The 24,437-nt window shown below is 39.2% G+C and overlaps 1 protein-coding gene across 18 annotated transcripts in view; it reads right to left on the bottom strand.

The window, feature by feature from the left end:
* Positions 1-24,437, bottom strand: part of PUM1 (pumilio RNA binding family member 1) — a 128,370-nt gene that overhangs the window by 86,751 nt on the left and 17,182 nt on the right. For all 18 annotated transcript variants that reach the window (XM_060140776.1, XM_060140785.1, XM_060140778.1 and 15 more), the window contains one exon: positions 5,407-5,475. In XM_060140776.1, the coding sequence (XP_059996759.1) occupies positions 5,407-5,475 (69 nt within the window). The remainder of the gene's footprint in view (positions 1-5,406; positions 5,476-24,437) is intronic.

Here is a 24,437-nt window from a genome sequence, read left to right as displayed (position 1 = left end):
CATAGGTAATGAAATCAATGCCAAAGTGTTTTGAAAAGTGTTAATGTATTACTGTAGTTAATTAGCTTACTTTCAAATAAAGCATACTGATGTGGATAAAAAGAATAAAAACATTTTAGACAAAGGAGGATAAAAGGGAAGAAATTTAATGAAGACAGATTAAGCAGCATGTGGATCAGCTATTTCCTGATGCAGAGAAGCATGTTTTACTGCATTCAAACATTCCAAGATAGCTTAACGTATACAGGGTTAAGTCCACCCATTCTTCCCAGTGTAGGACAGAAGGCAGATATTGGAATGCATGGGGTTCGACACAGGTCTCAAAGTGACAGGACAGAACTGGGCACCAGGTTCTAAATGTCAGATGCACCCATGTTCTCAGGGTTAGAAGATACCTTCTTATCATCTTCTTCAAAACGCCCAATCCTAATCCCAAAACTATTATGAGATCCCAGGAACTTCCTAAACAAGACTCATAAAAAGGTCACTTCACCTCTAACATGGTCATTAACCTAATAAAGGAAAGTTATTAACTTTCTCCACAACACTTGGCCTGGCTAGCTATGTCTTCTCTAAAGGAACCATTTCATTTTAATAACAAGATGTCAAAAATGCCCAACAACCAAATGGTATTAATACAAAGTTAATGGAACTAGGCAGCTTTTACCATTCCTATGCATACTCAAAAGCTGCATTTTGGGGGGAAAAGGATGTGTTACACTGCTTGGCCAGATATTTTTATAATGCACCACAGGCTCTATTTATTTTTCATCCTTTCTGCAAGAAAGGCTGCATGATCTTGCTAGCAGACAACACATCTCCTTTCCAAAATTCAACCCAGTTTAGAGTCAACTGAGTTACTCTTATGGGACCCTAACTGCAAGGAATTTACAGTGTGAGGTTAGCCCCTCTAGGGCTGTGGATCATAAAAGTACTTTTAGGGCTTCCCTGGTGGCACAGTGGTTGAGAGCCCACCTGCCGATGGAGGGAACACAGGTTCGTGCCCCGGTCCGGGAGGATCCCACATGCCGCGGAGCAGCTGGGCCCGTGAGCCATGGCCACTGAGCCTGCGCTCCGCAACGGGAGAGGCCACAACAGTGAGAGGCCCACGTACCGCAAAAAAAAAAAAGTACTTTTAGCTACCCAAAAGCCTCCAATTCTGTGAGCCATCATGCCATGATGGAAAGATGTGGACTTGGTATCCACATTAGGCTCCTACTTGTCCCGATTTCACAATTACCACCCTATGAGCCCTGATGGACAGACACTTCAATGTCTTATGTAGCTGCACAGTGAATGAGTCACTTAGAGAATCCAATGAAAACTTACAGAACCTCTACATCACACTCTAAAAAAACACATCTTTTAGATACCCTCTGGCATATCCTAGAAAAAGGAGAACTAGTCCTATTTTCTATCTTTTTAAAGCTAGAAATAAGGGCAAACTCCAAGAATCTTAGACTTAAAAGGGTCCTGGAAAACTATCTAGTCCAACATGTGTGTCTTATGGATGAAAAAAAGCAAAGTCCAAAGAAGATGAATGCCTGAGGAAAGGCCAAAAGAGGTGGCATCAGGGTTCTCATCAAGTGAGCTCTTCACCCCATCAAGTTATACCTTTCTTTGGGTTAAGAGCTCTCCAAATCATTGTCGAATTCCTTCCTCTACAAGCCATTCTGCTCTCACACTTACAGGCAGAAATCCTATGTAATGTCTAATGAGAACCTGCAGCTATGTTTTAAATACATCTCACCTTACTCTACTTCCAGGAACGTGGTAGGATTCATTATCACTCTACATACAGATGCACCTTCCAGATTTCATTCCTCAGGTTTACAAACGTGTTTGTAAAAAAGCATAGAAAGCTTTTCTATGCTTCAGTTTTCTAAAACAAAGATGAAGGGCCACATACCTAAATACATTCCATTTATTCCAGAAATAATCACTGTTATTTTAATGTCCCTGAACGCTGTCAGGTTTACTACATGTAAAACATTAAGGACTCTTAAAAAAAGTTCCTTGGTTTTTAAAAGTGAGAAAACCAATTATTCAGAATAAGGTGGCTTTTCTGTCGAAGACTCTCAAAGTACTTTCAAACGAGAACCACTATCCTCTTTGCAAATGCTTTTTCAGGACGTAAAATAAATAAGTCATGCAAGACCATAAACCAACCAAGGCAGAAACAGAACCCAGAAACATCAGGTCAATGAGCCTTCCTCAGTACTACAAAGACACACTCTTGAATACTCAACTAACAGAAATAATCTGTGCCTTTAAACTTTTCAGGACTGGACTTAAAGTTGAATGAAAGGGGCTGCTAGCAAGGAGAGTGAATGAAATATTTGAAAATAATTTGTAGTCCTAAGCCTAAGACATTTTCCTATCTTCCTTTTTATGTTGACTTTTTAGAATAGGAGGTAAGTAAAGCACTTGTAGAGTGTCCTTCAGCTAAGAACAGCTAGCTGTACTTCAGACAACCAGCAAGGTTTGAAGGCAAAGTTTTAAGTAGTCACCTCTGAGCAAGATTTCTAAGAAACACTATCTAGCAAAGTGACTCCAGGAGTCTAGCACTGGCTTTGATAAGGAAAAAAAAAAGTTGCAAGAGCCAGGCAGCACTAACTTTACTAGAAATCAATTACTTTGAATCGAGGCAATTCTCTTTGAACTCTAAAGATTCACAAACTCTTGAACATAGGTATCATCTGCCCTAATGGGGACTCTCACACAAGCACACAGACACACACAAATACAAATAAAATAACTGCAGCAAAAAAATACTGTGCCTGGCTTTATAAATCCATGCAAGTTACTTGCAATTTTAGTTTTTATATGGGTAAACACTACATTTACACACAGCCCCTCCCAGAGATGCTTTATTGTTTAAAGGGAAGTAAATTTAATGACGTTAAACTAATTAGAAACTATGCTTTTTTATTTTATTATAAAAGCTAGCTTTCTTCATCTCTCTTTTGTGCCCATCTCCCTTGTATCTCTGCAAAAAACATTCCCCCAACCTATACCTATGTGAATCCTAACTAAACTAGAGGACGTTTCCCAAGTCCTATACCTCCATCCAAGTAATCACAAACTACTCCTGCCAATACTGATCACTCTCTTCTCAAAACAGGAACCATACAAAGAAACGCAGTGAACTCTTTCTGTTGTCATGTGTATTCACTCCTTCCTCAACTAGCTAAAGAAAGAGTTCCTTGAATACAAAAACCTCACTCCATACTTAACTTAGTTGTCCCCTTTGTGCCTGGACACTGGGTTATGCTTTCAAAAAATAACTTCAGTTAAGTGTATTTTGGAAGGGAAGTGTATTAAGCGTTTTTTAAAATCCTTCCCCAAATATCAACTGTTATAAAGCTTACTAAAATGAGATTTTACCATCAATTATTTTATAAGTATTGGTTTCATTTACTCTAAGGGCACGTGCTTTGGAGAGGTAGCCAGGTCAGAGTCCCAGCTCCATCACTTTCTAGATGTGTGACCCTGAGCAAAATTTTTCCTTATCTGGATAACAGAACCATCCTGAGAGAGTTACTGATGAGATAATGCATACAAACCTCTTAGCATCTGCCTAATAGATGGTCAACAAATGGTAGCTATTATTATTACTTTGTTAATAATAAGGAAAGAAGAGTGACACTGCATTACTGTTGGAATGTACTTTGTTTAGTTATTTACATATGCCAACACCTAGCTCTGACGAATTAATTACATACAAACATCAAAAAATGACATCTCTAACAAAAATAAGGAGGTGCGGTCTGGAGACCTTGTGGGGAAGGGATATTTTTGGAAGAAGAAAATGATTTTTTAAATATTTTTGTTGTTAATTTAAATAAAATTCACTTTCTGTTCACTCTTCTTCAATTAAGTTAAGTCTTTAAAGATTATGAAGTGTTACAAAACAGTAACAGGGCATTATTTTTATACTGCGTAACTAATTTTAAAAGACTGGGCTTAGAGTGGACCAGGTTAGAACCACAGGAGTGCGGAAGCAGATGAATGCAGTTTCCCCATCTATAATTAATATGACACATCTGTTAACTTTCTGTGCAAACTGTGCTCCAGAAATTTAGTAAGAAAATCACTTACTCAATAACCAGATAGGGTTTATTGATGTGCACTGTTTCATTAATATTAGGCAGGCACAGGAAACATAAGAACACCTACCAATCTGTTCTTCAAGGTCTAGAGGAAACACAAAAACAGGCCAAAACCCCATGAACCCAAGATAATAGGACACTCGACTCTGACCACAAGATGATTCAGAAAAGTTGGAAACACAATCTTATAACCAAGGAAGCAAGAATCTTAGGATCAAAACACAAAGACTTTAACTAATGCCCAGCCACAATGGTAGTAAATGAATATTTGTTATAAATCAGGAAATTATCTTAATTTTGAGTCCTTGGAACCTAGAACAGTGCCTGGATCAAAGAATATTGGCTAAATCAAAGAACAAATGTATTTAATGAATAGTATAAAAGAGAATCCAGAATACAGCTATTCTCCCTCCTTTAAAACATTAAAATAGATATGGGGGCTTTTAAATATTAGATATACAAAATATAAAACAGAAGAAAAAACCTAAGGCTACTTCTCCAGAACAAAAAAAATCACAAGCAAATGCCCCCAGTTTGTGAACCTGTGACATCTTCAGCCATTAATTCAACCTGTATGTTCTACCTATCACCAATACACTCTTATTGTCAACATCTAGAAGCACCAGAAACCTGCTATACTTGATTTATATTCCTCTTTCTTTTAGAATTATGGCAATCTTCACTATCAATATAATGGATGGTAAATTTTGTTTCTGCAAATTTTAAACATTACAAACAAACCAAAATTCTTATTTCTAAATTCTATCTACATAAGGGATGACTGGCTCAGGCCTCAACCTTCTGGAATTATTTCACCAGAAATCTAACAATTCCCACTTCACAATGGAAGTCTAAACAACTTCCTCAAAAATAACACTGCTCTAAAAATAGGTTATCAACATATTCTGACTAGCATCCAATCTAAAACTCCCTTCCACTGCAAAAGAACCTAACAACTGGAAAATGAGCCAAAGGTTAAGGACATTTTATGCATATAAAACTATTTTGTAAAATTTTAACACCTCAATTTACAACTGACTGGTTAAGATAATATTAATTTGTGCTCACATTTTGGTTTTGTTTTATTTTTAAGACATTAGGCTAAAGTTAACATTCTTCTTATAATGAGATTGTTTTGGCAAAATTCTGCAATACCCCACTCCTATCATGAGGATGGCAACAAGGAAAAGCAAGCACATACTTCTGGAGACTAGATTCGGACACATTTGATGAAAGACAGCTCCAAACTTCTCTTAAAAACAGGCCCACTTTTCTGGCACACCAATTCACTTACCTCTCCCATCGCTCTTCCCTCCAGAGCAAGTGCTTGAAAATCGTGATTCAGCTCATCCATAGAACGTACCTATTGTTTAGAATAGAGGAGGGAATAATTCCAAGTTAGCATCTTGAATTTTACATACACATTAACACAACTGAAAAGCTTTTCTATGTTTACTTTCAGATATTGACAAGACAATAACAATAATCAAGTGACTGAGATTAAACATTCACTTACCTTTAACCATCAGCGTTCAGCAATGACCCCTGCTTTCTCCCCTCCCATTCCCTTTTGTTTTCAAACATGAAAAACACATAATGCAGAAAAAGAAAAAGCAAATTCCATCACACAAGAATTACAGTAGGGACTTCCCTGGTGATCCAGAGGTTAAGAATCCACCTTCCAATGCAGGGGATGCGGGTTCGATCCCTGGTTGGGGAACTAAGATCCCATATGCCATGGGGGCAACTAAGCCTGCGTGCTCTAGAGCCCACACGCCACAACTAGAGAGCCCACATGCTGCTACTACTGAGCCCACGTGCTGCAACTAAGACCCAACGCAGCCAAATAAATAAATAGATAGATAAATAAATAAGGAAGCAGAGTCTTTAAAAAAGAGAGGGAGAGAATTACTGTAGCTGTATTTCATACATTTTGACTTAATAAGTAAAGATCAACATGTTGAAAAGCAATAATGTATGTAGATGATTATGTGACCTAAACCTTGCTACTGACTCAAAGACCACAGTCCTTATGAAAACTGACTCAGACCACAGTCCTTGTGAAAACAGTTAAGTACAAATTAGGGGATTCATTTGATCCAAGCCAGTATTTCTTTGATAAACCTCAGGTTGAAAGGCGCTACAAACTATATAATGGAGTGCCCCCAACATTTCTCCATATTGGAATATCTCTGGGGGCTCCTAGTATCTGAAAACCAGAAGAAATAAAAAATAGCACATATCACAATGATCTCTTCAAACTTTACTTATCATTAAATGTACTACCCACATCATAACAATCTTTCTAGACTTCAATTAACTCATCTCCAAGGTCATTACTACAAGGTAATATTTAAGAGCAAGAATGAAGTGTGGAATAGATTACGCAAAACAGTCATAATTCAAAAACCCTTTACTGTCCAACAGTCTACTGGTCCTCTCAGTTATGAGCAACAAGTCACCTTTGCTGCCTGAGGCTAGAGTAATGTCCCTTGTTTATTAAAGAGGAAGGTTATTCTTTTTCTTTTTTTAACACCTTTATTAGAGTATAATGGCCTTACAATGGTGTGTTAGTTTCTGCTTTGTAACAAAGTGCATCAGCTATACATATACATATATCCCCATATCTACTCCCTCTTGCATCTCCCTCCCACACTCCCTATCCCACCCCTCTAGGTGGTCACAAAGCACAGAGCTGATCTCCCTGTGCTACACGACTGCTTCCCACTAGCTATCTATTTTACATTTGGTAGTGTATATATGTCCATGCTACTCTCTCACTTCGTCCCAGCTTACCCTTCCCCCTCCCCATGTCCTCAAGTCCATTCTCTACATCTGTGTCTTTATTCCTGTCCTGCCCTAGGTTCTTCAGAACCATTTTTTTTCCTTTAGATTCCATATATATGCGTTAGCATACGGTATTTGTTTTTCTTTCTGACTTACTTCACTCTGTATGACAGACTCTAGGTCCATCCACATCACTACAAATAACTCAATTTCATTTCTTTTTATGGCTGAGTAATATAAAGAGGAAAGCTATTCTGCCTACCTGAGAAAGACTGCTGATTGTCTGAAGCAGGACTTTCTCAAACCCCCTCATCCAATCATCACTACCTCCAAATGTATGTGAACAATTTCTAGCAGTGGATAAATGCAAAGAGAGTCAAACTAGGGACAGGCAGGGAGAGGGTAGAGTATGGAGCACGAACCTGAATACAGCTGGGGGAACCAATTTAAGGATTTTATTAACATGCTGACTGAATACCACCCCAATAATCTTAATTTGACTGAACTGTCACCACATAAAAATACAGTCGCATTGTTTTATTTTTTTAATTTATTTATTTTATTTTGTTCGCTGTGTTGGGTCTTCTTTGCTGTGCATGGGCTTTCTCTAGTTGTGGCGAGTGGAGGCTACTCTTCGTTGCAGCGCGGGCTTCTCATTGCAGTGTCTTCTCTTTTTGCAGAGCACGGGCTCTAGGAGCACAGGCTCAGTAGTTGTGGCACGCGGGCTCTAGAGCACAGGCTCAGTAGCTGTGGTGCTCAGGCTTAGTTGCTCCACGGCATGTGGGATCTTCCTGGACCAGGGTTCGAATCTGAAGGCGGATTCATAATCACTGCACCACCAGGGAAGCCCGGGTCGCGTTGTTTTAAATTACACATTTTCAAAACCCAGAGCTGACACTATGCTACAAATGATACATCATGTCACTAAGATGTAACAGCTTTGGGATGCTTGACAAAAATGTAAATTTATAAAATTCAAAATGACACTAAATTTAAGCCATATGAGAACAAAGACATAGAGATAAGGCCTGTTACTGTGGTAAAACAGTTTCAAAGGGCCTTGAAACAGAAGCTAGGCTCACAGTACAAGGCATTTACATTATTTCAGTAAGCACACTGAATAAGCTCCTAAACTACAGGTGGTAAAGGAGGGGAGGGGAGATGAGGACAGCATCTTAGCTAAACTCTACAAACGTCAGATAAAATCATTTTGAACCTTCAGGCCAGAGTTAACATTTACAAAGCATGTAAATTAAACACATAAAGTTCTACATCTAGCTTTTTCTGTGGAATCTAAACATGCATTTAACTAGATGCTAGGCGTTTCTTGAAAATCCAAAAACCTACAAATAGTTTTAACCAAGAATGTTGGAATTCTATTTATATTTCCCAAGAAAAAAGTAGGAGTGGCTACAAAAATGAAAAAAATAAAGTAGGAATGGTAAGGGAAGGCAGAGAACATGCAATATGCATATTTATGTAATCATTACAACAATCTCACAGTAATTATTCCCATTTGAGAGATTAGAACTGAGCCTCACAGAAATGCCTTCCCCAACCACTGTTGAGTAGAGAAGAGTGTTTAGATGGCATTTCCAGGATCTAAATCCAGATGTTCCAATTCAAAGTGCAATGTCCTTTCTATGTTATCAAGCTGCCTCCAGGGCAGCCACAGGAAGTTTCCACCCCCAGATAGAACTGCCTTCACAGCTTTTGCTGTGGGCTTTGATGAGTCAGCTCTCTTGGTCTTCTTGCCTTTGCTTTCCACTGTCTCCTCCCCCTACCTTCAAAATTTGCCCATCCTTCCCTCACAGCAATTTCCATCCCTTTCTATACTGCCTTCCCACCCACCCGTCATTCTCTCTCCTACCACGTTTTATTTGCTGGCTCGCTCACCCTCTCAGGTCTCCTCACCCTCTCTTTATCTTCAGCTCTCTGTTCACCTCCTCCAGCTCTCCCTCTTCCAGGGTGTGTCTCTCTCTGCCCCACATACAAGGTGAACCACTACTCCTCCTACCTCCTATAGACAACGAGAATGGAGCCTTTGCTAGTACAGAAACTCCATTTTAAACCATTTACCCACAGTTGAGTAGACAAGATAAACCAAGTCACTCTCACAAAAGTGTTTTTAACTAGTCAGGAACTTATTGTTTATAATGGGAGCTATACCTGATATGGTCATCAACACCAGGCAGACTCTCAACAAAATTCTTCCTAGGAAACAAAACTAATGATCAGAAGAAGACGCTCAGGAATCAAGAAAAATCAAATGATGAAAACAGACGACTGTAAGAAACTTCTTGGGCAGGTAACAGAAACCTTTTCTATCATAAAGGAGAAAAGCTGGCTGTAAATTATAATCAAAGAAAATGCTCCCATCAGGACAGAACTATCTTTTCAAGTTCTTGTACTCGACACCTCCCCCTCTTTCTCTAGTATTCAATTTGAGTGAAGGGTTAATGTTAATTTCTACTACGACTTACTAATTCCATCTTCACTTTTGCTAAATGTCTGTAAGGCTTCCTGCCTTCCACTAAATAACCTATCACCTCTGGTTTCACAAAACTATTTCCTATTTTTCTCTGTGGGCTACTTGACAGCTGCCCATCTCACACCCATCCAGGACTTTCTCTACTGAGGCCCCACCCCATAAAAGCATCTCTTACTCCCTTTACTGAAGAGGCAAAGTGAGAAAACCACGTTAGTGTCTGACCTACCTCATATTTCCTCACTTCATCCCACCCAAGAATATCATCTGTACAAATGACCTAGCTTCTGAGTTTCCTTTCCATTTCCCAGATACCAGAACTTCCTTTTGTAAGCCTCAACACCTGTCGTCTTCTTCTAACACAGATCTTGTCCTAACTAGAATCATAATTTTGCAAATTAAGTTGGTGTTTTACCGCATAGGAAGTTATAAAATCAAAACAGATAAACCCGGAACTACACATCACATTTGAAAAATTACGCAAAAGCATCACTTTACAAATCATTAAGAATGATATTCTAAAGTGCATTCCTTGAGAAGCCCTACTTACCATACCCAACATCCCATACACTTATCAGAATCAATGAATGATATACACTTCACTATTTCCATCTGTAAAACTGAGATAACACTGGCTACTTTATACGTTTACTATGAAGACTAAATGAGGGACTTCCCTGGTGGCACAGTAGTTGAGAATCCTCCTGCCAATGCAGGGGACACAGGCTCGAGCCCTGGTCCAGGAAGATCCCACATGCCACGGAGCAACTAAGCCGGTGCACTGCAACTACTGAGCCTGCGCTCTAGAGCCCACAAGCCACAACTACTGAAGCCCACGTGCCTAGGCCCATGCTCCACAACAAGAGAAGCCACCACAATGAGAAGGCACCACAATGAGAAGTCACCGCAATGAGAAGCCCGCGCATCGCAACAAAGAGTAGCCCCCACTCACCGCAACTAGAGAAAGTCCGCGCACAGCAACGAGGACCCAATGCAGCCATAAATAAATAAATTCATTAAAAAATATATTAAGTGAGACATGTCCAATACCTAGTAGGCATTTATTCAACTATATCCATCTCACAGGTTATTCTCTTTAAGTTACTGAAATGTCCCCATACATCCATCTCTTCTTTCCCTATCCTCGGTTAGCAAAGGGTAGGTTTTGGTCATTCCAGGGAGGTGAGCCTCTCTCTATATAGGTCAGCATTTTCATAATCAATATTAGAAGTACCTAGATCACACAAACGTCTAACTTACTTTCTAAAACTTAGCATTTCAAAGTACAACCATTTTTCTCTCTTCTCAATTCCCAGCTAATCCTCAATTCAGAGAAACTTCCATTCTAACCCATTCAGAAACTTCCAACATATAAAAATAAAAATCATCACTCGTTCAAGCTCATGTTTTTTCCGTTCTCATAAGAAAAAAAAAAACATCTCAATAAAGTCACCTTCTCAAATTCCTTCATTCCCTGACTTCCATACCACTATGATCTCCTGGTTCTCCTCCTACTTCTCTATTCAGATTTTTGTCTTTTGGCCAGCCAACATCGCAGTCAAGGAAAAAAAAAAACCCACTGAAACTCAGACTTGGGTATAAAGGAATCCAAATTTAAGGAGTTAATGATCCAAATATGTAACAAATTACATTTATCAGATTTTCAAGCAGATATATATTACTGAACATTAAATCTCAAAGAACAAAGCGGTTACCATGGTGGTCCATGCAGTCCAATATAAAAGACCTAAAAAAGAAGCAACTTTTGACAGCATTCTGGCTCAGTTCTTGGCCTTACTTTACTAGCATTCCTGCCCTTGGATTGCTGTCACTTAACTGCTCAGGGTGTCTTTACAATGAATGTCCCCTCACTTGAGCTAATTTGGCCACTTCTCTATTGATTGTATACAAGAACCAAACTCAAACACAATAGGTACCACTAAGTTGGTATTTATGAAATCACACTGGAAGTCTATATTTTAAAACAGTAATCAGAGCTATGTAGTGCACTTGGAAAAATAAAGTTCAACAAAGCAACACTTTTTTGAATATTTTCTGTAACAGACCTATTTCAAGACACCTGCCTAGAAAGGGCAACTTTGTGATTCCCACCACCTCTGGCCACAAACAACTATAACAAAAGTATTCTCCTAAATGGCCAAACCCCTAGTACCTGAAGAGAAGTGATAAACTGACCTAATCAGATACTTCTCCTTAGCATTCAGGCCAGATAGCAATGGAGAGATAAAGTGAAATTCCCTAAACACTTGGCAGTTGTAGCTGTCATTTTGGGTCAAGTATAACCCGGTGAATAAGCAGTAGATGGTCAACACAAAGAAGAGAAAGAATGTGCTGAAAAAAATCAGAGACAAGACACTATGGAACCCCTATGGAAACAGAAAAGCCTCCTAGTGCCCAGGAGGCCCACGTATATATTTCCTGCTCTGGGGTTCAGAGAGAATCCCTGGTGTTCCTTCATTTAATGCCCTGAATTTTTGCCAAGCAGAAAAGACTTCTATACCTTGAGACTAAAACTGCCTTTACTAGAATATTTATTTCCTCAACCACTGAATCTCAGTTCTCAGGCATTTTTCTCCTCCACACCTTTGTTCCCCTGGAGGATTTTTTGCAAAGGCAAGCCTAGATCACGATGGCTCCATTTCACTAACATAGATCCAGAACAATACAAGCAGAAGAGCTGGTGCCAAGAACCATTACAGGAAGGGGATACCAGAGAGAAAAAGCCAGCAAATGCAGGAGAAACTTGAGCAATGAGAAGAAGAAATGGAATACGAGGATTAACCTAATCTGAATTTAATCATTAATGGAAAAACATTTAATAAGTCTGTTCTACACCATCTTCTGCTTTCTTGTATCTGTATTATAAATAATAACAACAACGAATATTTACTGAGACTTACTTTGTGCCAGGTCCTGTCCTATAAAAATCTTTATATGCTGTATGATCTCTTTAATATTCATAACAATTTGAAAATGCAGGTATTCTTATCCCCATTTTGTGAGAAAAGCAAAAAGTTATCACATTCCTCTAATAAAATATAAATAAATCAACATTCTTCGTGATTACTGGGAAAAAACAAAAACAAAAGACTACTCTTTAAGCTTAGGAGGAGGCACACCCTACTACGTGATCTTATTTATTCACTGTTAATAGCAACACTAAATACCAGCATTTGCTGAGTTTTCAAGGCACTGTACTGCAAAATAGACATTATTCCATTTTATAGATGAGGATCAAGGTTCAGAGGCATGATCTGTCTAAAGTCATATAGCAGATAAAGATCAGAAGTGGAATTCAAATTCAGCTCTCTATCCCCTTTACTAGCACTTCTTTCTGTTCTCATCAAAGATAAGCACAAGGGCTCCAGGACACCTGGCTTAAACAGCTGTTGTTCTGGAAACTGATTACTACACTGTTTTTTTTCTAATTCTATTTATTTATTTGTTTATTTTATTTTTGGTTGCATGTTGGGTCTTCGACACTGCTCGTGGGTTCTCTCCAGTTGCAGCGAGCGGAGGCCACTCCTCGCCGTGGTGAGTGGGCTTCCCAACGCGGTGGCCTCTCCCGTTGCGGAGCACGGGCTCCACGGGCACCGGCTTCAGCAGTTGTGGCACGCGGGGTCAGCAGCTGCGCCATAGGGGCTCAGCTGCTCCACAGCACGTGGAGTCCTCCCGGACCAGGGCCCGAACCCGCGTCCCCGGCATTGGCAGGCGGACTCTTAACCACTGTGCCACCAGGGAAGCCCTACATTATTTTTATACAGGAGGAAAATGAAGTCACCACAGCAGCCAGGATTAGGCTGAACTTCCATTTTTTTTTTATTATTATGTATCATTGAAAACTACTACTACCTTGGACTTCCTTAGTGACGCAGTGGTTAAGAATCCGCCTGCCGGGCTTCCCTGGTGGCGCAGTGGTTGATAGTCCGCCTGTCGATGCAGGGGACACGGGTTCGTGCCCCGGTCCGGGAAGATCCCACATGCCGCAAAGCAGCTAGGCCCGTGAGCCATGGCCGCTGAGCCTGCGAGTCCGGAGCCTGTGCTCCACAACGGGAGAGGCCACAACAGTGAGAGGGCCTGCGTCCCGCAAAAAAAAAAAAAGGAATCCGCCTGCCAATGCAGGGTACATGGGTTCAAGCCCTGGTCCGGGAAGATCCCACATGCCATGGAGCAACTAAGCCTGCGCGCCACAACTACTGAGCCTGCGCTCTAGAGCCCGCTAGCCACAACTGCTGAGCCCGCATGCCACAACTACTGAAGCCTGCATGCCTTGAGACCATGCTCTGCAACAAGAGAAGCCACTGCAATGAGAAGCCCAGGCACCACAACGAGGAGGAGCCCCTGCTCGGCACAACTACAGAAAGCCTGTGAGCAGCAATTAAGACCTAACGCAGCCAAAAGTAAATAAGTAAACAAATTTATTTAAAAAAAACTGCTACTACCTTTAGCAATTAAATACCATTGAAGTTCCAAATTATATAATGTGTTGATGGCATTCAGCTAGGATAGTTAACAGACCCAAGTGATAAACTGTAAGTTACCAAAATTGATTTGCTACCATACTACCATAATACATACACTTCACGGAAATGTCAGCACTTCATAAACATAAAAGAAAACAATTTATAAAGTAAAAAGAATAAATAATATTTTCAGAAGCAGTTAATAAAGCCTATGATACTAGTGACCTTTAACTACAAAAACCTCACAATTGCTGGTTCTGACGGTCTTCATCTTAATTTCACCAATCATGATCAAGCTGAAATCAGTAAGGAGAGCAAGGACATTTTAACTGGAGAGAGAAACTGTCTAATTGATATGGAAGAACCTAATAAGTGTAAAACTTAAGATGATGATAAATCTTATCTCCACTTGTCTGGAAACTACTACCTGTAGCAATCTGTCTGAATGGTATACTCCTGACTTCCAAAAGAACAAATTCCAAAAGCATGAAAGAGACTCCTACACAACTACTATTATAGATCACACTTACAACAAAAAATGGTTATTTGCAAATAGAGGATACATCAAGGGTCTTCATTAGCAGTAAAAGTTTCATTCTGAAATACCAATCTCAAAAGATGACATATGGAAAAAGCAAAAAAACTAAATCAAGAATGTTCACCAGAAGTTCTTAAATCGAGTTGTGGCAAATGTGTATCAGGCTCTTTTCAAACAATGAAACCAAATTTAATATATTTGCCATCACTGGAATCTTACCAGCACAGTGTAAGAATCTATGTAAATAATGTGAAAATAACAAATATTTGTCCACAAAAAAAGACACAGAATTTGCTTTTCCAAACTTTTACTAATATTAAATTTTTTGAGATTCACTTTGTCATCCCTGTGCTCTCTAATGGACATGTAATAGTAGGCATAAAAGGCTTGTAAGAATTTTTACCATAAGAACAGTCTGTGAAAGAAAACAAATTATGGGCCTCCACAGCCACTGATATAAATTTTCTACAAATTGTAAGACAGTGAATATTTTTTAATAGATGTACAACTTAGACTACCAGTGAAAACAACAATTGTGAAAAGTAAGTGGAAGAACTATCAACTACAAGGCATGCCTACAGTGGTAGTCTCTGCGGATTGATTCGGGGGTGAGAGGGCGACTACTTATATAAAGCCTGCTTCTCTAGTTAATCTGTTCTCCCTTTTCGACAGACTAGGAGTGGAGAAATTTACAATGAAGTTCAAAGACCATGATACAGGTGTCTTACTGCCTTCTCAACTACTGAAATAACATCTACTAAGTAGCAAAACTGCACTTTAGCAATAGTGCCATGGCAGTTTGTCTTATCTCCCTAAAAGTAAACCCCACAGTATTAAAAACATGACAGGCATTACATACAAATATTTGTAACGTGAGAAATTACCCTCAATCTTCGGAGTGACAAAATAGCAGAAACATGACTTCCACAGCCAGCTTCTTTAAAATGATTCTTATCTTGTTTAAAAGAACACATTGTCATGCTTTTTCGAGCTTTTCAAGAAAGAAATTTGACAATATGCATCAAGTTTTATAAACGTTCATGCCTTTTGATCCAGTAATTCTACTTCTAGGAATTTAGCCTAAGCAAATAACCAGAAATATGGGCAAAGATTTGTTATCGAATATCTTCATCGTGGCACTGTGATGTGAAAAGTGGTTTGAGGGACTTCCCTGGTGGTCCAGTAGTTAAGATGCTGCGCTTCCAATGCAGGGGGCGCAGGTTTGAACCCTGGTTGGGGAACTAAGATCCCACATGCCACATGGCCAAAAAAATTAAAAAATAAGAAAAAAATAGCAAAATATTTTTTAAAAGTGCACAATAAGCACCTTTGCTTATAAAGCTTACTCTTTTTTTTTTTTTGCGGTATGCGGGCCTCTCACTGTTGTGGCCTCTCCCGCTGCGGAGCACAGGCTCCGGACGCGCAGGCTCAGTGGCCATGGCTCACGGGCCTAGTTGCTCCGCAGCATGTGGGATCTTCCCGGACCAGGGCACAAACCCGTGTCCCCTGCATCGGCAGAAGACTCTCAACCACTGCGCCACCAGGGAAGCCCAAGCTTATTCTTTATTTTAGTTGATTAAGATGTTTCTAGAAGAGAATTATTGGTTTGAAAGGTAATAATATATTAAAGACTTCATAAATGTTAAATTTAGTTTCAGAAGCTTCTTTCTGATTTTTTTTCATTGACTTATAGAAAACGTAGAAACTACTGATGAAGTTTTAGGTTAACATTTGAGTATATTACCTTCCAGTCTTATTTTGTGTATGTCTCTATATGGAAATATACACATATCATTTTATGTATGTAGATTTGTGGCCTATTATAGAATCCTTACACATAAACGTATTCTCTAAGACTTTAAAAAATGTTTTAAGTAGCTACATAAAATTCTGTAAATGAATATATGCTGTATTTAATAATTCCTGCTGTATTTAAACTTTTTCAAACCACTTTTTTAAAAATAAATTTTTATTTTACTTTATTTATTTATTTATTTACTTATTTATTTGGCTGCATCGGGTCTTAGTTGTGGCATGCAGGATCTTCGTTGAGGCATGTGGGATTTTTTTGTTGCAGCGCATGGGCTCTTCATTGTGGTGCGCAGGCTTCTCTCTAATTGTGGAGTGCGTGTTTTCTCTTCTCTAGTTGTGGTGCGCATGTTTTCTCTTCTCTAGTTGTGGTGCGCAGGCCCCAGGGTGTTTGGGCTCAGCAGTTGTGGCCCGCGGGCTTAGTTGCCCTGTGGCATGTGGGATCTTAGTTCCCCTGTGGCATGTGGGATCTTAGTTCCCCCACCAGGGATCGAACTCGCATCCCCTGTATTGGAAGGAAGATTCTTAACCAGTTTAATCCTTGGTGGGGAACTAAGATCCTGCAAGCTGCCATACGAAGTACTGATACATGCTACAATGTGCATGAACCTTAAAAACATGCTAAGTGAAAGAAGCCAGACACAAAAGGCCACATATTATATGATTCCATTTATATGAAATATCCAAAACAAACAAATGTAGAGAGACAAGAATAGGTTTTTGTTTGCCAGGGACTTAGGAAAGGGGGAAATTGACAATGACTACTAATGAGTACAGGGTTTCTTTTGGGAGTGCTAAAAATGTTCTAGTGTTAGAAAGCATGATGGTTGCATAGCACTATAAAAACACTAAAAACCACCAAATTGTAAACTTAAGGGTAAACTTTATGGTATGTGAATAATATCTTAGTAAAGCTGTTATTTAAAAATAGGAGAGGCTTCCCTGGTGGTGCAGTGGCTAAGAATCCCTGCCAATGCAGGGGACACAGGTTCGAGCCCTGCTCTGGGAAGATCCCACATGCCGCAGAGCAACTAAGCCCATGCACCTCAACTACTGAGCCTGCGCTCTAGAGCCCACCAACCACAACTACTGAGCCCATGCGCTGCATCTACTGAAGCCCATCCTCTAGAGCCCGTGCTCAGCAACAAGACAAGCCCGCGCACCGCAACTAAGAGTAGCCCCCATTCCCCACAACTAGAGAAAGCCTGCGTGCAGCAACGAAGACCAAACACAGCCAAAAATAATAAATAAAAATAAATAAATTTTTTAAAATAAAATAAATCTTTTTTTAATAAATAAAAATAGGAGATGGCAAACACTTTCTGTAACATGTCAAATAACAAATAATACAGGCTGGGACTTCCCTGGTGGTCCATTGTGGTGCACAGGCTTCTCTCTAATTGTGGAGTGCATGTTTTCTCTTCTCTAGTTGTGGTGCGCATGTTTTCTCTTCTCTAGTTGTGGTGCGCATGTTTTCTCTTCTCTAGTTGTGGTGCGCAGGCCCCAGGGTGTTTGGGCTCAGTAGTTGTAGGTAGCCCGCAAAGCGTCTTTGTCAGGTATTCTTTGTTTTTATTTTCAACTACACATTTAAAAATGTAAAAACCATTCTTAGCTCAAGAGCCATACATAAACAGGCAGCAAGCTAGATTTGGCAGGGAGGCCATAGTTTGCCAAACCTGGTTTAAAAATAAGCCATTCCTAAAATGTTTACAAGGGAATGTGTGCTAAGTTAACGCTGATCCAAAAACTAAGCAAAGCTCTCTTATCAAACTTATAAATGGAGCTTCCACAAATGTTATTGGATAAAGGGAACACAGGGAAACATATCAAACAGAATTTAGTACTTTTATTAATAATTAAGATCACATATTGGGTTGGCCAAAAGGTTCATTCGGTTTTTCTGTTAAGATGGCTCTAGTAGCACTTAGCTGTCTTTAACTTCATTCGAAACAATTTTGTTAGATTGCATGTGACAGCTGTCATATCAGCGTGCATTTAAAAAAAGACTTATCGGGCTTCCCTGGTGGTGCAGTGGTTGAGAGTCCGCCTGCCGATGCAGGGGACAAGGGTCCGTGCCCCAGCTCGGGAAGATCCCACATGCTGCGGAGCGGCTGGGCCTGTGAGCCATGGCCGCTGAGCCTGCGCGTCCGGAGACTGTGCTCCACAACAGGAGAGGCCACAACAGTGAGAGGCCCGCGTACCGCAAAAAAGAAAAAAAAAAAAAAGACTTTATCAAAATTGGTGAATTTTTATGTAGCCATTTTCATACTGAAGCTGGAAGAAAAAAGCAACATTTTCAGCATACTATGCTTTGTTATTTCAAGAAAGGTAAAAATGCAACTGAAACGCAAAAGAAGATCACACAGTGTATGGAGCAAGGGCTGTGACTGATCAAAAGTGTCAAAAGTGGTTTGCGGGATTTCCCTGGTGGTCCAGTGGTTAAGAATCCGCCTTCCAATGCAGGGGACTCGGGTTCAATCCCTGGTCAGGGAACTAAGATCCCATGTGCCACGGGGCAACTAAGCCCGAGAACCACAACTACTGAGGCCGCAAGCCACAACTACCGAGCCCGTGCACTCTGGAGCCCGCACGCACCTCAATGAAAGATCCCACATGCTTCAACAAAGATCCTGCATGCTGCAACTAAGACCCAACACAGTCAAATAATTTTTTTTTTAAAGTGGTTTGAGGGGCTTCCCTGGTGGTGCAGTGGTTAAGAATCCACCTGCCAATGCAGGGAACACGGGTTCAAGCCCTGGTCCGGGAAGATGCCACATGCCGCGGAGCAACTAAGCCCAGGCGCCACAACTACTGAGCCTGCGCTCTAGAGCCCGCGAGCCACAACTACTGTGCCCGCGGGCCACAACTACTGAAACCCATGCGCCTAGAGCCCGTGCTCTGCAACAAGAGAAGCCACCGCAATGAGAAGCCCGCACACCTTAACTAAGAGTAACCCCCACTCACCAGAACTAGAGAAAGCCTGCACGCAGCAACGAAGACCCAACGCAGCCAAAACTTAATTAATTAATTAATTTTTAAAAAGTGGTTTGCAAAGTTTTGTGCTGGAGATTTCTTGCTGGACGATGCTCCACAGTCGGGTAGACCAGTTGAAGTTGATAGTGATCAAATCGAAACATTAACTGAGAACAATCAACGTTATACCACTCAGGAAATAGCCGACATACTCAAGATACCCAAATCAAGCGTTGAAAATCATTTGCACTACCTTGGTTATGTGAATCGCTTTGATCTTTGGGTTCCACATAAGTTAAGCCAAAGAAACCTTCTTGACCATATTTCCGCATACAATTCTCTACTGAAACATAACGAAAACGTTCTGTTTTTAAAACAAATTGTGACGGGCAATGAAGAGTGGATACTGTACAATAATGTGGAACGGAAGAGATCACAGGGCAAGCAAAATAAACCACCAACCACCACACCAAAGGCCGGTCTTCATCCAAAGACAGTGATGTTGTGCATATGGTGGGATTGGAAGCGAGTCCTCTATTATGAGCTCCTTCCAGAAAACCAAACGATTAATTCCAACAAGTACTGCTCCCAATTAGACCAACTGAAAGCAGCACTCGATGAAAAGCATCCAGAATTAGTCAACAGAAAACGCATAATCTTCCATCATGCCTTTTGATGACCAGGCAAAAACTGTTACAGCTTGGCTGGGAAGTTCTGATTCATCCGCTGTATTCACCAGACATTTCACCTCTGGATTTCCATTTATTTAGGTCTTTACAAAATGCTCTTAATGGAGCACCTGGAACAGTTCTTTGCTCAAAAAGATAAAAAGTTGTGGGAAGATGGAATCATGAAGTTGTCTGAAAAATGGCAGAAGGTAGTGGAACAAAAGGGTGAATACGTTGTTCAACAAAGTTCTTGGTGAAAATGAAAAACGTGTCTTTCATTTCTACTTAAAAGCCGAAGGCACTTTTTGGCCAACCCAATAAAACTAAGACAAGAATTAAAAACCATATTAAAAAATAAAGATAGCTGCTCACATATTAGAAGAAGTTGAAAACCATTAGCCAATCAGGGAAATACAGATTAAAACCACAATGAGATATCATTACGTATGTATCAGAATGGCTAAAATAAAAAACAGTAATACCACCAAATGCTGTTGCGCGCACAGAAAAATTGTATTATTCAAACATTACTGGTCCAGAAAACAACTCGGCCGTTTCTTTATAAACTAGACATGCAACTACCATTATTACCTAGCAATTGGACTCCTCGGCTTTTATCTGATGTTCACACAAAAACCTGCACATGAATGTTCACAGCAGCTTCATTTACAATAACTAAAAACTGGAATCAGCCCAGATGTCCTTCAACGGGTTAAACAAACTATGGTGCATCTGCACCATGCACACTATGCAGCAATAAAAAGGAATGGCCTACCACAGGCAACAAGTTGGATGAGACTCCAGAAAAGTATGCATAGCAAAAAAGGCCAGTCCCCACCAAAGGCTATATGTATGGTATGACTCCATTTATATGACTTTTTTGAAATGACAAAATTGTCGAAATGGAGAATAGGATAGATTAGTGGTTGGGGGGAGGCCCCCCCAACCCCTGGAAAGGGAAAGGGGGTGTGTAAAAAGGGCTACTCAAGGGTCCCTTGTTGTTTTGGAACTATTCAGTACTTTGTGGTGGTTAAGTATATGAACCTATACAGATGGTAAAATTATATTGAACTTCGTACACACACACACACACACACACACACACACACACACACACACACACACACACACCCCAAATGAGTACAAGTAAAACTGGAGATGTGAATAGGACTGGATGGATTTTAACGTCAATAACCTAGCTGTGATGCTATACTACACAATGTTACCTACAAAGGTTATACTGTAAAATGGGGAAATAGAGGAACGTATACAAAGGATCTCTCTGTATTATTTCTTACAACTGCAGGAATCAACAAATAACTAAGTCAAAATTTTAATTTAAAGAAAGATGACTGCTATGAAGAAACAATGAAGACACGACTTAAAATGATGGTTCCCAAGCACGAAAACTAAAATAATCAAATATACAACCAAAGGAACCTTTCTCAAGCTACAAAACTATGCAGCTCTCACCCACATAGCACACAAAAATCACATCCTGACCAAACTACCCTAAATTTGGAGAATTCAAAAAAAAATAGAACTTACCCTTGGTTCTCTAAAACACTACCCGCCAAAGACAATAAAATGAGATCTACCATCAATGGCCCGAAGATTTTTATGTCCTGACACAATTGTCTTTCATGTATAAAGGCTATAAGAACACAATATACAAAAGAAGTAATAAAATACGCCACCCACACGTCACCTTTCAAGCAATGACTGTATCAAGCACTCCAGCCAACCAAGACAATTAAAATTAAGCACACAAAAATGGATAAACTGTCATACAACTATTTAATGGGATACTACTAATTAAAAGGATCCATTTATTGTTATATATAACATGGATTCTCAAATGTAGTATGCTAAGTGAAAGAAACCAGATTCAAAAGCTACATACACTTACAGTGTGTATATATATATATATATATATATATATATATATATGACATTTTGGAAAAGACAAAACTATAGGGACAAAAAACGGATTAGTGGTTACCAGTTGCTGGGAATGGAGGTAAGAGCTGACTATGAAGGGGCTCCAGAGAATCTGGGGAAGCGTGAAAACTTTTGTATCTTGGCATCCGGTGGCAGGGTCTGGGGAAGGGGCGGCAGGTGCCATGTCGGGCTGCAAAGGTGGCAAGAAGAAGCCCCTGAAGCAGCCCAAGAAGCAAGCCAAGGAGATGGACAAGAAAGGTAAGGCATTCAAGCAGAAACAAAGAGGAGCAAGGCCACGGGAAAGGCCTCCTGGCCACAGGTGGAATTAAGAAGTCTGGCAAAAAGTAATGTTCCTTGTGCCTGAGGCAATGATGATCCTTAATTCCATTCCTGTTTAAACATCTGAATTAAACATCTGGATTCCCTGCCATCACATCTCTGCCACCTACAGCTAGAATCAAGTGTTGTCTTGGAACCCATTGTACATTTAAGAATAAACGTTTGTTAAAAAAAAAAGTTTATAACTCGACTGTGGTGATTACAAGGATATACGCATTTGTCAAAATCTACAGAAGTGTATATGCTAAAATATTAGTGAATTTCACTGTATGCAAAATTATATCTTAAAAATGAGGGAAAAAATAATTACACAAGAGGTAGAATATAGCATTATAAAGACTAACAGTATTATTCCCATTCTAAGAACAGAGGTGAAGAAAATAATCTAAACTACAAGTATTGATAAACAAAAATGTTCATTACAACACTACCAACATTAGTAAAAATTAGAAACCTAAATGATCAATATTAAGACATTATTACAGAAAAGAATGAGGTCACTACACAGAGTAGAATGTGGTATAACCTTAAAATTATCTATGGAAATAATCTATCATAAAAAAAATTTGGATATGTTAGACCCCCCCAAAAAAAGATAGAAAACTATAATCACAGAAATGTTTTTATTTTATCTCAATTGTTTCACAAAAGATTTCGAGTGACTTAGAAAATCATATAACTTCCACTAGTGAGAAAATTAAGGCAAAGGGAAAATGAAGAGCCTACTTTATAAACTGTATGCAATTAAGTCCTATATACTTATTATAAATGAGCCATAAATTTAGTTCTAACCTCTCGTTAATGGTTAACCAAAACAGAGAAATGATTAATAAAAACTCATACTTCCCATCAAACTTTTAAAAAAGCACAGCTCAAGAAATTATTATCCTTGTTATTAGAGATGCGATGATTTACATTTTTTTAAGTTTTGAATAAAAACACTAGATGGACATGTTACAAAAGGTAAACTAACAGATTCTTAAGATTGAATTATAGTTGGGGGTTGGCTGGGTTTTCGTTTGTTTCTAGGGTGTTTTTATTTTTATAATTTTATAATTATCTATACTTTCCGAAATGTTTACAATGAGCATTTACTGATTTTTAGAATTCAAAAATACTTACAAGTCATTATTTTTAATGGAGGGAAAAAAACATTGTATTTGATTTTTAAATCACTGTTTATTAGGATACAGAGTATGGAATTAGGCCATGGAAAGAGTCCTTAGTTCACTTACAATATTAAGAAACAAAATTACATTCATCACCAATAGAAATGACTCTTGTTTTAACATATCTGCAAAAGTAGTTGATATATTTCTAGATGTAACCGAAATAAACTCTAGTGTGGTAACAAAGGTGATCTATATTATTAATCTAACATTTCTCAAGTTTGAACAGTTATTACAGTTACAATGTAAATAGTTGGCATAGGAGATAGGAGCTCCCTTATCTAAAAGGTCTTCTGCCCGGGGAACCTAGTAAATGTCTTCCTCCATTCAGCAGCCTGGAAGCTAACCCTCACTCCTCCTTTGTTTCAACATTCTATTGTTTGTAGTATGTAAGGGAACAGGAATTCTCAATGAGTAAGTCTATCCAGATAAATCACTGCAACATAATTAAAGAGGGCAGCTACCAAACACATCAAACAGCTCATTCTGGACTTCATGAGCCTGAGAGAGAACATAATACATAAATCCAAAACTGTATCTGTGGGAGAAAATATTTTAATAGAATTCTATCTCTTCTGAATTAAAAAAAAAGCTAAAGATGTACTAATCAAGATATCAGTGATTCTTAACCAAGAGACAGAATACAAGGGAGGAGGCAGAGCTTAACAAACTTTTAATATTATATACACTGGTATGTATTTTGTGTGGTTTGTTTAATTCTTTACAGAATTCCACCTAATGTTATGCAAACAGTAAACCTTCATTTGCTCTTTTTTGAGAACAGCTACTATCTTTAGTTTCTTACCCTGTTTGTATTACTGTGAGATCATGAACCATGGAAGTTTTCCCTCTTGGGGTTGAGAGGTACTTCAGGTATAACAAATTTATTAGGTTTTAACTTGGAGACTGTGGGTGCTGTAGAATAATATTTGAAATTGGATTTAAAAAAAATCAAAACATGTTTTTATTTCCTACATTAAAAATAATGGCTTTTAGGAAATTTTGAACTCTAAAAACAATAAATCCTCACCGTAAACAGTTTGGAAAGTAGGGACAGCAAATTACAAAATGGCAAATGAAGGCTATTAAGAAAATTAAATCAGGGAAGGGAGACAAAGTTGCAATTAAA

The sequence above is a fragment of the Lagenorhynchus albirostris genome, chromosome 2 (genome assembly GCF_949774975.1).
Source record: "Lagenorhynchus albirostris chromosome 2, mLagAlb1.1, whole genome shotgun sequence".
Classification (NCBI taxonomy): domain Eukaryota; kingdom Metazoa; phylum Chordata; class Mammalia; order Artiodactyla; family Delphinidae; genus Lagenorhynchus; species Lagenorhynchus albirostris.
This window is presented reverse-complemented; position numbering and strand designations above follow the sequence as displayed.